The 13,565-nt window shown below is 45.5% G+C and overlaps 1 protein-coding gene across 1 annotated transcript in view; it reads right to left on the minus strand.

Moving 5' to 3' along the window:
* faf1 (Fas associated factor 1) overlaps nt 1-13,565 on the minus strand; it is a 278,615-nt gene that overhangs the window by 13,864 nt on the left and 251,186 nt on the right. Inside the window, exon 18 of the mRNA XM_033028571.1 lies at nt 11,382-11,597. Within this exon, the coding sequence (XP_032884462.1) occupies nt 11,382-11,597 (216 nt within the window). The remainder of the gene's footprint in view (nt 1-11,381; nt 11,598-13,565) is intronic.

Consider the following 13,565-nt stretch of genomic DNA (forward strand, 5'->3'; position numbering starts at 1 on the left):
CCAGTATTGTGTCAATTTTACAATGTATTAAAACCAAAAATGTTGTATCCCATAACTGTAAGATCCAACATAAATTTCTTGTGGAAAAATGCATCAAATTTGAGTAAATGATTTGTTCAAGATTCCTTGAAATCAAAAACAATATTTTGTGTTGTTGCATTGTCACGTACAGTTTGGAGCGAGATGACATTTTGACCAAAGATACTTGAATTAGAGCATGCAGAGAACTTTAGATGCTTATTATAAATCATATATGATATATATTAAACAATCTCAATTCCTTTGCAATTGGAACTTTTGTTATAATTAAGTCACAATAACCAAATTGCCAGATTTCACTTGCACATGGATTGAAGCTTGAGACTCCCAAACACCGGCTGAAGTCCAATATTTCTTTCTGATACATCTGCACTGCATCGATGGACTTCCCATGATATCTAGTGGGGCAGAAGATTACATATATTTCCCCAAACCCAAGTTAAAAACATGATTTCCCTTGGCACACAACCAGCAAGCCTATTGAAATCTCAGAATGACGAGCAGAACTGTATTCATTTTTTGATTTAGTTTAGTAAATATAAATGTTTTAAAATGTTTATAGTCATACAGCATGGAAACAGGCCCTTCAGCCCAACGCCATGCTAACCAAGATTCTCCATCTACACTAGTCCCACCTGTCCGTGTGTGGCCCATATCCCTCTAAACCTTTTCTGCCCATGTACCTGTCCAAATGGCTTTTAAATGTTACTAGACCAAGTGCAGACCCGTTAGGTCTGCTCCCCCAACGCAAGATTCCACCACTCACCCGTTCCCCCAATGCAATATTGCACCATTCACGCATAGCCCCCAACTGCGTAGGCGCGGTTCATTTCTCCCCATCCCCCAGCACTCCCTCCTCCTCCTCTTCAATCCCTAGAGAGGGAGGGGGGGGGTAGAGAGGGAGGGATGATAGAGAGGATGGGGCAGAGAGGGAGGGGAGGAGAGAGGGAGGGGGGCAGAGAGGGAGGGGGAGGAGGTTAGAGAGGGAGAGGGAGGGGGCAGAGAGGGAGGGGGAGGAGGTTAGAGAGGGAGAGGGAGGGGGGTAGAGAGGGAGATGGAGGGGGTAGAGATGAAGGGGAGTAGAGACAGGGGAGGGGGGGGGGGAGGGGGTAGAGAGGGAGAGGGGCAGAGAAGGATGGGGTCGAGAGAGAAAGAGGGAGGAGGAGGGATGGTAGCGTGGGGGGCAGGGAGGGAGAGACCGGGGGAGGGAGAGGGAGGAGGGAGGGGGGTAGAGAGGATGGGAGCGGGGGTAGATATGGAGGGGGCATCTCCATCCTCCACCCCTCCCCATCTCCCTCCTCCACACACCACACCCCCCCCATCTCCCTCTACCACCCCACTCCCCACCCCATCTCCCTCCTCCTCATTTCCCTCATCCTCATCCCCTCACTCCCATTCCCTGTCTCGGGACCTATCCTGGTCGTAGAGCAGCGCCAGGGCTTGGAACTCAGCCTGGTTCTTGTACTCGGCCGGCCCTGACTGTAGACTCCAGCCGTCAGTTCGGCCGCTACCTGGGCTCCAGTCCAGGCCCTGACTTCATCTCCGGGTTCGTCCCTGACCCCGGACCCAGACTTGTCCTTGGCTCCAGTGGAGCCTTCTTTATCGGCCCCGATCATGGCCCCATCCCAAGCTGCGGGCTTTGCCCTTACTCCAGCACCACCCTCCCCACCGGGCGTCGGGCCTCGGGCGCCAGACCTCAGGCGTCTGGCCTCGGGCACCGTCAGCCGCCACCACTCCTCTCGAGTGCTTGAGTGCCTCTCCCTCCCAGAGTGTCCCGTCCTGCTTTGCAAGTTGTCGTTTGAGCGCTGGAGTGCCTCTCCCTCCTGGAGTTTTTTGAAAATCTGGAATGTGCCAGATGGAGAGTGCAGTGTCGGTCGGATAATGGGTGAGATTTGGGGCTGTTTATAAAACTTTAAATGATTAAAAACTTGGGAAATGTTGGTAGGAATGCGACGGGAAGATGATTATCACCTTGACGGGAAAAATGTAAGTAGAATGTGTGAAAATGGGAAGGCTCAGCATTTGGAAGGAAATAGGAAAACTAACCAGATTGCCACAAAGAGAGTTTTAGTATAATACTAGACTAAGTGGGACCCGTTGGGTCCCATGTTCACACGGGAGGGCTGGTCCCCCAACGCAATATTCCACCTCTCCACCAATTCCAATATTGGTGGCCAGTGGGGGGGCGCTTTCTGGAGCGCTGGTATGGGTGTTGTGCGCTGAAGGGACTACTGGTCTCCAGAGGGCTAGTATGGACATTGTGGGCCAAATGGATTCTTGGGGTGGCAGCTCAGTCCCTCAAGCCTGATGTGCTGGCAGCTCACTCACGGCTGGTGGGCTGGCAGTTGACTCACGGCTATTCCTTGAAATTCCATTTCAAGCAGAGTGCAAGGCCACCAAATTCAAATCCATTTTAAGCAGGGTGCAAGGCCACCGAATACAGGTTTATCTAAAATCAAAGTAGTGCAAACAGGAAGTTGTCAAGTTTAGCCAAACATCCATTTGCATTGCCTTTTTACTTCAACCCAAACACCCCCCACAACCATTTGCACTGCCTTTTTACTTCAACCCAAACAACCATCTGCAGTGCCTTTTTCAATCCCAAAACAACCATCTGCAGTGCCTTTTTACTTCAAACCAACCTATTTTCATTTTCAACCCTCATTAAGGGCACTCACAGTTGAGTAGACATGTGTTCAGTGTTATTCAGAGCTCAGAGAGACGTGAACCTCTCGCTTCCTCCATCTTGCAGAGACTGAGTGAGGCACACCACTTCCGGGTTTTATAGTCCCTCCCTCCTCCCACCAGCAGGGGCAGCAGAGAGAATGGCAATTAAAAAAAAAACATTAATATCTCTCTGATTTTTCATCGATGGGAAAAATTTACTCGTTGAGGTGGTCAATCCTTTAAATAACTGACTAATCAGGTCCATTTTCTGAGCTACAAAGAGACTAGATTTCAATTGGGAAGAAATATTGAACAGAGTTAGGAGCACCTACACAACATATTTATGAACTTACATTAGTGTACTACCAAAGTCAAATCCATTATTCAGTGAAATTATACTTTTTCAAAATTAGCACACTAAACCAATTGTGAAAAATATACAATTATATCCATATAATTGAGGCTTATAACTAACTAAATGAGAATAATTTAATTTAATGCATATTTTTGAACATTTTAATTTACGTGTTAAAGATAGATTTACATGGTTTAAATAGAACATTAATAAATCTAGTACATGTGTATTAAAAATTCCTCATGAAATACAAGTTAAATTATTTGCTCTATTCCCTTTGTACGACAAAATTTAAATGTAATTTAGTTTACAAACAAGTATGGTGCATTCTGAAATATATGGTATTATTTGTTTGTTACAGGAAAAAAATTCCTATTGATCCATTTTGTGAAATCTGTTGAGTTTTTCTTCAATTAACAAGTATCCTGTAACAACTACAAAATAAACTATGTTCTTATGTAGACCTGTAAATTAATTCAAAACAGATTTTGGACTGATCATAGGGCATCATCAAAGTGGCAAATGTACAGGAATAATGGAAAGTCAAGGGATTTAGAAACTGCAGAGAATAATTTTCCTCACAATGTCACAAATGGCATGTAAAACTATTTTTGAAACAGATGGTTTGCATCTGAAATTTATGTGCAAATATTTATTAAATCATTTGTTGATAAATCTATATAATACTTGGTAAAGGTATGAGGATTTTTTCCATATGCCAGCCTTGTAGTTAATGTCCAAAGGCACTTTTTTGAAACCGGTCCAAAGCGAAGTGGTTTGGTGCCTAGCTAACTATCCCTGTAGGTAATCTTCCTGCCAGCTGCTGATTCTTCAAGCAATCCAAGCAGACGTTGCTTGAAAACACCAAATAAGACCCTGAGCTCCATACTGAAGAGACAGATGTGTGTCATTTTAAAAGTGATTCAGGTATTATTGTATAAATAATATATTATTTTTAGCTAATAAAACCTTGCAGAATGCAGTGTTATCATAAAGCTGACTACCATGCAGAATTCTTGCATTTTTACAGTTCCTTCATGTGTAAAAATAATAAAGATTAGTAATAAAAACATTGTTACAGCCTTGTAACTGGCTTCAAGGTCAAATATACAGAAAATATACAGAACTATCAGTATTTTTCAAGGTTGATGTTTTGTGTTGAGACCCTACATTGGTGCGGGTTCTTAATCCAAAACGTCAATCTTCCCTTTGCCTCCACTGGCGTTTAGTTTAGTTTAGTGTCATGTATACCGAGGTACAATGAAAAGCTTTTTTGTTGCTTGCTAACCAGTCAGCAGAAATATACATGATTACAATCAAGCCGTCAATAGTGTACAGTTCTTCCAGCAGCAGTTTGCTATTTTGCCAGTATCTCTGGTGTCTCCAGTATTTTTCCAAGTCTGATAGTTTAGATGTTTGCTTCCAATTAGAGCTTTAAGTAGGTGACATTAAATAGATCAAGCTTAACAACTAAAAACATGAACGTGCCAGTAAAAATAAATTGGTTCAGTGCCAACAGTTAAATAAGAGTGCATTGGGAAATAAGCAACAATGATGCAAAAGGATCAATATTGTAAGGCTAATTTACTTAGACAGTTAGGTTTAGGTTTATTATTGTCATGTATACTGAGGTACAGTGCAAACCTTTGTTTTGCATGTTATCCAATCAGATCAGATACCACACATAAATACAATTGTCAATCTTAAGTCTAACTAGAATAAGTGGGACCCGTTGGGTCCCATTGTCACACGGCAGGTCTCGTCCCCCCTACCACTCATGCAGAGCACCCAACTACACAGGCGCGGCTAACGGGTTTCCGTTGTGACGCCCCTGATCCCCCCTTCTCCCCTCACCACCCCCCCACTCCCGCCTTTCCCTCCCCCCCCACGCACTCACTCCATCCCCCCTTAACCCCCCCCCCCCATTCCACTCATAGCGGCTCTCCGGTGGCGCAGCCTTTCCCGCCCATTGGGTTCCCATTGTGACATTCCCAGGTATTCCCATTCCCAGGTATTTCTGCGCAGGCACAGCTGACGGGCATGGCACGTCCCCGTCCCCTGCAGCTGGGGACGGCTTCAGGCGGGGGCTGGCAGGGGCGTTCTGTAGCCGGGGGACGGGGACGGCTTACGGTGGGGCCTGTCAGGGGCCGGTGGGAGGGCGGGGAGCGCTGCCGTGGCCTATCCCTGCCGCTGCCATGGCCTACCGCTGTGTGTCGGGGTGGGTGTGTGTTGGGGTGGGTGTGTGGCGGGGTGGGTGTATGGCGGGGTGGTAGTATTTTTTTGTCTAATTGTATTCCTGTAAGTCTGTGTCCTAGATGGCTGCCGTGAAGAGAGAGTGGACGCTGGCGCGCTTTGGCTGCCGCTGCCGCAGCTCTCTCTTCACATTGTGTTTTTGATTTTCTGTTTTTGGATTGAATTCTGTTTTTAATTTGTGTCTGTGATGTCTTTATTACTTATTTTATTCCGATTATCTGTTTTTATTCCGATTAATCTATGTAAGGTGTCCTTGAGATGTCTGAAAGGCGCCCATTAAATACAATTTATTATTATTATTATTATTATTATGGTGGGGGGGGGTGTTGGGTGGGAGGGGTGTGTGGGCGGGAAGAGTGTGTGGGAGGGGTGAATGGGGGTGTGTAGGGGAGGGAGGTGTGTGGGGGAGGGGTGTGTGTGGGGGAGGGGGTGTGTGTGTGGGGGGAGGGAGGATGTGGGAGGGGGAGAGGAGGGGTGTGGGGAAGGGATGTGTGTGGGCTGGGGAGGTGTGGAGGGGAGGGGTGTGTATGGGTGAGGGGGGTGTGTGTGGGCGGATTGTGTGTGGGGGGGGAAGGGGAGGGGGACAGTGAACGTTGTAGAGCCGGAGAGGGAGGGGTGGGGGGGTTGAGGGGGCGGGGTGGTTGTGAGGGGAGGGGTATGTGGGGTCATGCAGGGAATTGTGGGGGGGGAGGTTTGGAGTTCCCACGCACATGATTGGGAATTCCATATCTATAGATGAAGAAGGGGGGCTGGAGCTGACGGTGTGATGGGGACTCACAGCGGGCGCTGGTCCCTGGACGTTCTCCTCCGCCGGGATCAGAGTCTCTGCTTTCGGTTTGGTGATATTGTCGACATCTCCGACTCCGCGCAGGGCAGCGCCGGGCTAGGTCGCTTCTGGTCCCTCTGAAAATTGTGTCCGGTTGGAGACGTTCGCCGGCCATCCAGAGCGTTCCTCAGCTCCAGAACAGGCGCGATGGCGCAGGAAGGGGCGGACCGTTCCGTGGAGTGACAGGAGAAAATCCACGCGGCGCTGACTGGCAGGAGAGGAGATCGATCTGCGCACGCGCGGTTTTTAAGATTTTTAAACCTCGCTAACTTTTACATTAGACCACCGATCGAAACGAAAATTGGTGCACTCGCAGCAAGGGGAAACGGTGAGTAAGCTGTCGCGTACTGTTTTTGCGCAATTAGAAAGACGGCACAAACCGGAAGATAACAAGATCTGAGTTTTAATTATGTACTAGACCAAGTGCAGACCCATTGGGTCTGTTCCAACGTGTGGTTGCGGGGAGGGCTGCATGCGGCATCTCACACACACTAACTACCCCCCCCGCACACACGCTAACTATCCCCCTTGATATTATATTCATATTATTAATTTGCTCCTTTTACCCCATAACCGCCCGATCCACTGAAGCATAGCCCCCAACTCGCAGGCGCGTCTAGAGGGAGGGGGGGGGGGGGGGTAGAGAGTGAGGGCAGAGAGAGAATGGGGAGAGACAGAGAGAAAGGGGCAGAGACAGAAGGGCAAGAGACAGAAGGGCAAGAGACAGAGGGAGAGGGGGTGGAGGGGAGGGTGGCTGAGGGGGAGGAGGGGTGAGAGAGATGGGAGGAGAGAGAGAGGGGAGGAGAGAGAAGGAGAGAGGGGGCTGAGGGTGGAGGGGGAGAGGTGGGGGGGGAGGGAGGGGGACGGAGGGGAGGGGATGTTCTGGAAATGAAGCGTGTGTGTCTCATGCTCGAAAGCTGTCGGCAGCTCTATGGAATTTAGGGGAGAAGCCTGCGCGTCACACACACATTAACCACCACCCCCCCTCACCCCCCCCCCCCACACACACACACACTAAGGTGTCAATGAAGACAGCAAATATTTTTTTTTTTTAACTCTTTGAAATTAAAAGTTAATGTTAAGAATTAGTGATGTTAAGTGAGAAATAACCCACGCACACACACAGTTTTAATAGATACTAGACCAAGTGCAGACCCGTTGGGTCTGTTCCCCCAACGCGCGGTTGCGAGGGGAGGGGGCGGCCTGAGGCGTCACACACGCACTAACCAACCTCTCACACACACACACTAGCCACCCTCACACACACTAACCACCCCCATTGATATTATATGAATATTATTAATTCACTCCTTTTACCCCATGCCCTGCCCTATCCACTCACACATAGCCCCCAATTCGCAGGCACAGAGAAGGACACGGAGACACAGAGAAGGACATGGAGGCACAGAGAGGGACACGGAGGCACACAGAGAGGGACACGGAGGCACGCAGAGATGGACACGGAGGCACACAGAGAGGGACACGGAGGCACACACAGAGAGGGACACACAGAGAGGGACAGAGGCAGGGGAGTTTCCTGCCTTTTGGAGCTGGGGTTTCCGGGTATCCGCTGCCTTTTGGAGCTGGGGTTTCCGATTTGCGGCGTGTTTTGAGCGGGCGACCCTGCTGCTGCGAGCGGGCGGACGGTCAAAAGCAGCAGAGGGCTGGCCGATCGAGAGAAGGGGGGGGAGAAGGGGAAGAAGGGGGGATGTGAGAAGAACGGGGGGTGTGAGAAGGGAAGGAGAGGGGTACGGCCGCCCAGCAGCCTCAGCTCCATGGCCTCGCATCCTCGGTGCTTCAGACCCCGAGTACGGGGGGGGGGGGGGGCATGGGGGAGAGAGGTGAAGTGGGGGGGGGCAGTCGGGCGCGCGTTGGAGTCCAGCAGCGGGAGGCGTGGCGCGAGCGTACTTGGAGGCATACTGGAGGCAGGTGGGCCTGGATTGGTCGGCATGTGGGCATTGTGACGTCGCAGCTGGTAAGAGCCGTTTAGATCTTAAAAATTGAGTGCGTGGGGGGGGGTGGGGGATTTTATTAAAAAAGGTGTACATAAAAATGTCTAAATGTAATGAGGAGTGGATTTGCGAATGTAAAAGTGAAATCGCTAGCGAAATGAAAAAAATCTCAGAGTTTTTGCGTGTGGTTTTGGCGGACCGAATCAAAGGCTAAAAATCTAATCTGAAAATCGAATCTGACATACACCCACACACACACACACAGAGTTTTAAAAGTATATAGATATGATAGATGGTAGAGCAATAGGGAAGATTCAGTGTGCAGGATATTATTCTCAGCATTGTAGTGCACCAGTTTCATAGACAAGGTCCAATGTTTGCAATGAAGTAAAGGTGAATTAAATAGTACCCTAGCTTATGGTGAAACCTGATAGCAGCCGAAAATAAGCTGTTCCCAAGTATGGAGTTGCGCACTTTCAAGCTTCTGTATCTTCTGCCCAAGGGGACTGGGGAGAAGGAAGAATGACCAAAAGAACCACTGAGACATCAGTGAAAATGATTATTTGATGCTGATCAGGCAGAGTATGAATGCATGGAGTTATTTTTCTAGTTTATGATGACTTACAACAGTAAAGTAGAAGTAAATGATTATTGGAACAAGTGAATGAAAAAGAGGCTACATTGTAGATGTACTGAATTGTAGATTTCAGGAAAAACATATGCCACAAACACAAATAATTTGCATTCAAAAGAACAATCAACAACAGTTCAACTGAATAACACTGAATAAATGTATATGGCCATGAAGGTTGCCCTGCTGTGATTGGGAATCGGTTAGCTTCACGGAATGGGGCTTCCTTTCTTTTCATTGCTCACTTCCAAATCTAGAAGCTGTTGAGAAATCAGTTCAAAATCATTCTTTTAAAAACAGCCTTTATGAAGGAATCCCCTGTAAGCCAATTGTGACCAAGCTCTCTAAATAACAAGTTAAGAATGAAATGTTACCTCTTGGCAAACAAAAAATATTTATTGTGCCAAATTATTTAGCTTCTCCCTGACTTAGGATGGACAAACAGCTAATCTCAAAGAGATTCATGTTGGGCAATGTGCCTTATTCTTCCTAAACCAGCCAGACTTAGTGTAGGATTGGAGTTCCCACGCACATGATTGGGAATTCCATACCTATAGATGAAGAGGTACATTATTTACATTTTAATTATTTATTGGTGTTTTTAGTTAATTTAAAAAATAATTTTGACATTTAAATTTAGTACAAACTTTTAAATGCCTCTAAATATCATTTGTAAAATAATTTTAAAAAACAGCTTCAAATCTTCGAAGGACATACACTCTATCTCAAACTTGTCTCGTGCCACATGGTGTCAGGGTGTCACAGATGCAAGGCCTCGGTTGTTAATGTTCTTGAGGCTGCACTACATTCATCACATTAATCCTGGGTATAGCAGCTCAACACATTTGGTCTTCACTCTCAGCCCAGGTAAGTGCATGGAGGAAGGCACCACGAGTGGCAAGCTAAATCTACCCTGATCCATCCTATTATACTCATCATGATGATGCCTTCTATTGGCCTGTGTGTTAGGAACAATAATTCCATTTCGAAAGTAAATTTAATTTCTTAGTGCTCATCCTGGGGATACTACTGACTAGTACTTTTAAGTCATTTTAAGTGTTCATATGCTTTTTGTTTTATATTTATTTTTCCTTGATTTTTAATGTTGTTTTCATTATTTTGTCAAGCATTCAATAATATAAAATGTTTTTTAGCTTTGACTGTTGGCTAGGCCAGCTGCCAACACTTTATGGCTTTATGGAATTATCTAGATCTACCCGTCTCACACGGATGGACATGGCTATATCCAGGACCTTTCTAAGGTAAATTGTTGCAGAGTTGCGGATGTAGCCCAGTCTATCGCGCAAACTAGCCACCTCCCGCACCTACACTTCACACTGCCTCGGGATAGCAGCTAACATAATCAAGGACCACTCACACCTGGTCATTCTTTCTTCTCGTTTCTCCCATCTGTTAGTAGATACAAAAAATTGAAAGAACATACCACGAGATTCAGGAACAGTTTCTTTCTCGCTGTTATCAGACTCTTGAATGGTGCTTTCAAAAGCTTATGGATGTGTTCCTGATCTCCCATTGTGGCCCTTGCACTTTTTAAAATCTCACTTTATCTTTAGCTGCAACATTATATTTTGCAGTCTGTTTAGTTTTCTGTTTGCATTATCTGTTACATTTGCATATTGTTTGATTGTAATCATATATGGTATGATTTGACAGGGGAGCACATAAAACATTTTTTCAATGTATCTTGATACATTTGACAGTAATCAATCATTACTATTTTCTCAACCGAAGTTCTGGCTGGTCACATCTCCATTAAACATTAATATCAAACCTGAGCATTCACAACAAAAGTGTTACTCCATCCTTCTCTTCACATTGATAGTTCAGCTACAAATTTCAGAAAAGAAAACAAGTTTTGTTTTGAAAATTAATGATATGACACAGCATGGAAATAAGTATGTCAGCCCAGCAAATCCACGCTGACTACAGTTCTCCCATTCACACTAGTTCTATGTTATCAAACCTTTCACATCCATTCCCTACATATTTTGGGCAATTTACAGAGGCCAATTAACCTACAAACCTGCAAGTCTTTGGGATGAGGGAGAAAACCGAAGCACGGAACTGACGCAGTCACAGGGAGAATGTACAAACTCCACACAGACAGCACAAAAGGTCAGGATCAAACCCTGGTCTCTGGTGCTGTGAGGCAACAGCTCTACCAGCTGCGTCACTGTGCCACCGAAAATATATTTGTCGCATCTCAGGTAGGGGCTTTGCTCATTAACAAAGCATTCAGGTGCATTTTGAATTGGAGTTTCCAAAAGTGTCTTGACTTGAACTCAAACAAATAAGCTTTAAAACATTTTAAACAAATATTAATACATTTATACATTCAAAAGAATACCAAGAAACTCAGGTAAACTTGATTAATATGAAAATTGTTATCTACCTGATACATTTGTCCATCACAGTCATTTTCCAATTGCATGAATTAAGCTGTTGTTCCTGCACGATGAGTTCAACATCTGAGCAGTCAGAAAAAGACTGGCACAGAATGACCAGCAAGTTTACGACTTGAATGTTTCTGCAAAGCCCTGCCCATACTCCTGCAGCATTGGTTTTAACCTTTCCAAACTGAATGTACATTAAGTTAAAGTGTAGAATACTCATGAAAAGATAATACGATACACTTACATCTCTTCTGGGGAAGGTGCTTAGTAGTTTATATTCATCTTTTGGGAAGCCTTTGGAAGCCACAAAATCAAAGACAACTTGGAGTCTGTTGGCTGCTAAGAAACGTCGTTCAAAGAATTCCCCACGTGGTGTTCTGATACGCAGCTTACTGACAAGTTCAGAGCTCTCCTCCCTTGGCTCTGGAGGTAATGACTGCTCAAGAGACAATCGAATAGCCTAGACAAATTAAAAAAAAAAAACCTGAGCAAGTCCTCAAATAAATGCAAGCACAGAGATCGGTTTTCCACCGATCTTCAGAAAAATAGTTATCAGGTCAGAGGCCTGCCTTTGCCCTTTTCATTTATGAGACATAATACACCTGTAGTCAATACAACAATATGCAGAACAAATTTGCAATAAATATGGAAAATACTATGAATTGTAACAATTTTCAGATTTTCACCATTGTTTTTACTAGAAAGAGTTGAAATCTGAAGGGAGCTTCAATCTATTTTTGCTTACTCCATTTATAAAGAAGATTTTGTAATAATAATTAAATAATGTGGTTATGAATTAAATTACAAGATTACAGAATATTTCAAAAAATCTAATCAACGTTTTTTGTCAAGCACTTCCAAATTCTGTATCCATTAAGCTAAATGTAATTTGTTCCTTCCATTAAAGGTCACTCAAACAGATCTTTCTTTACCAAATCCTACCTGCAAATTATGCAGAGGTTCATGTCCTTCCTTAATTTCTGATCTTACATTATCTTCCTTTTTTTGTGTAAAACTTTTGGTTTTAAATATGTTCATGTTTATAAATAGTCTTATGTTTAAAATTGTTAAAAGTAATGTTATAATCACTTGTGGAGGTGTATTTTTTAGCACTACATTTTGTGTGGCTGATTAGTTTCTAGGGCTCTCGCTTAACTTTTTTTCCCTGTTGCCAGCCGGGCAACCTAGGCAGCTTTGTAGGTTGCCAAATGACAGTTTAGGTGGTCATTTAAGACGGCTGGCATGACACGTGCGATAATGTGCTCGGACGAAGTGCGTAGTTACCAGTCAGAATTATGGTCAATGAAGCATTCACATATTATTTCTGCTTCAAATAAAGTCACAAACTAAACATATTCACCAATCAAGACATGATATATACCACAATGACATGCAGCAAAATTACAATACAGTATCTTATCTCCTTTTACACATTGCAATGAATGCAATTTCTATTATTTCTTTCCACTTCCAAACAAAATTCTGGTTGGATTATTCAGCGTATGATCAACCTCAGTGAGACCTAGTGCAGGCTTGGCGATCGCTTTGCACAGCACCTACACTGTTTGCAATAACCAACCTGATCGCCCGGTGGCTCAGCACTTCAACCCCCTCCCATTCCAAATCCGACCTTTCTGTCCTGGGCGTCCTCCATGGCCAAAGTGAGGCCCACCGCAAATTGGAGCAGCAACACCTCATATTTTGCTTGGTAGTTTACACCCCGGCGGTATGAACATTGGCTTCTCCAATTTCAGGTAGTCCTTGCTTTCTCCCTCCTTCCCCTCCCATTCCCAGCTCTCCCACAGCCTACTATCTCCGCCTCTTCCTTTCTTTTTCCCGACCCCGACCCCCCCCCCCCCCCCCGACATCAGTCTGAAGAAGGGTCTCGAACTGAAACGTCGCCTATTTCTTCGCTCCATAGATGCTGCCTCACCCGCAGATTTTCTCCAGCTTTGTCTACCAACGGGATCCCACCACTGGCACATCTTCCCATCTCCTCCCCTGTCGGCTTTCCGCAGAGACCGCTCCTTCTGAAACTCCCTGGTCATTTCGTCCCTTCCCACCCAAACCACCCCCTCTCCTCGCACTTTCCCTTGCAACCGCAAGAAATGCTACACTTATCGCTTTACCTCCCCCCTTGACTCCATTCAAAGACCCAAGACGTCTTTCCAGGTGCGGCAGAGGTTCACGTGCACCTGCTCCAACCTCATCTATTGCATCCGCTGCTCTACGTGTCAGCTGCTCTACATCGGTGAGACCTAGCATTGGCTTGGTGATCGCTTTGCCCAATACCTCCTCGGTTCGCAATAACCAACCTGACATCCCGGTGGCTCAGCACTTCAACTCCCCCTCCCATTCCGAATCCGACTTTTCTGTCCTGGGCTTCCTCCAAGGCCAGAGTGAGGCCCACCGTAAATTGGAGGAGCAG

This window comes from Amblyraja radiata, chromosome 10 (assembly GCF_010909765.2).
Source record: "Amblyraja radiata isolate CabotCenter1 chromosome 10, sAmbRad1.1.pri, whole genome shotgun sequence".
NCBI classification, from domain to species: Eukaryota; Metazoa; Chordata; class Chondrichthyes; order Rajiformes; family Rajidae; genus Amblyraja; species Amblyraja radiata.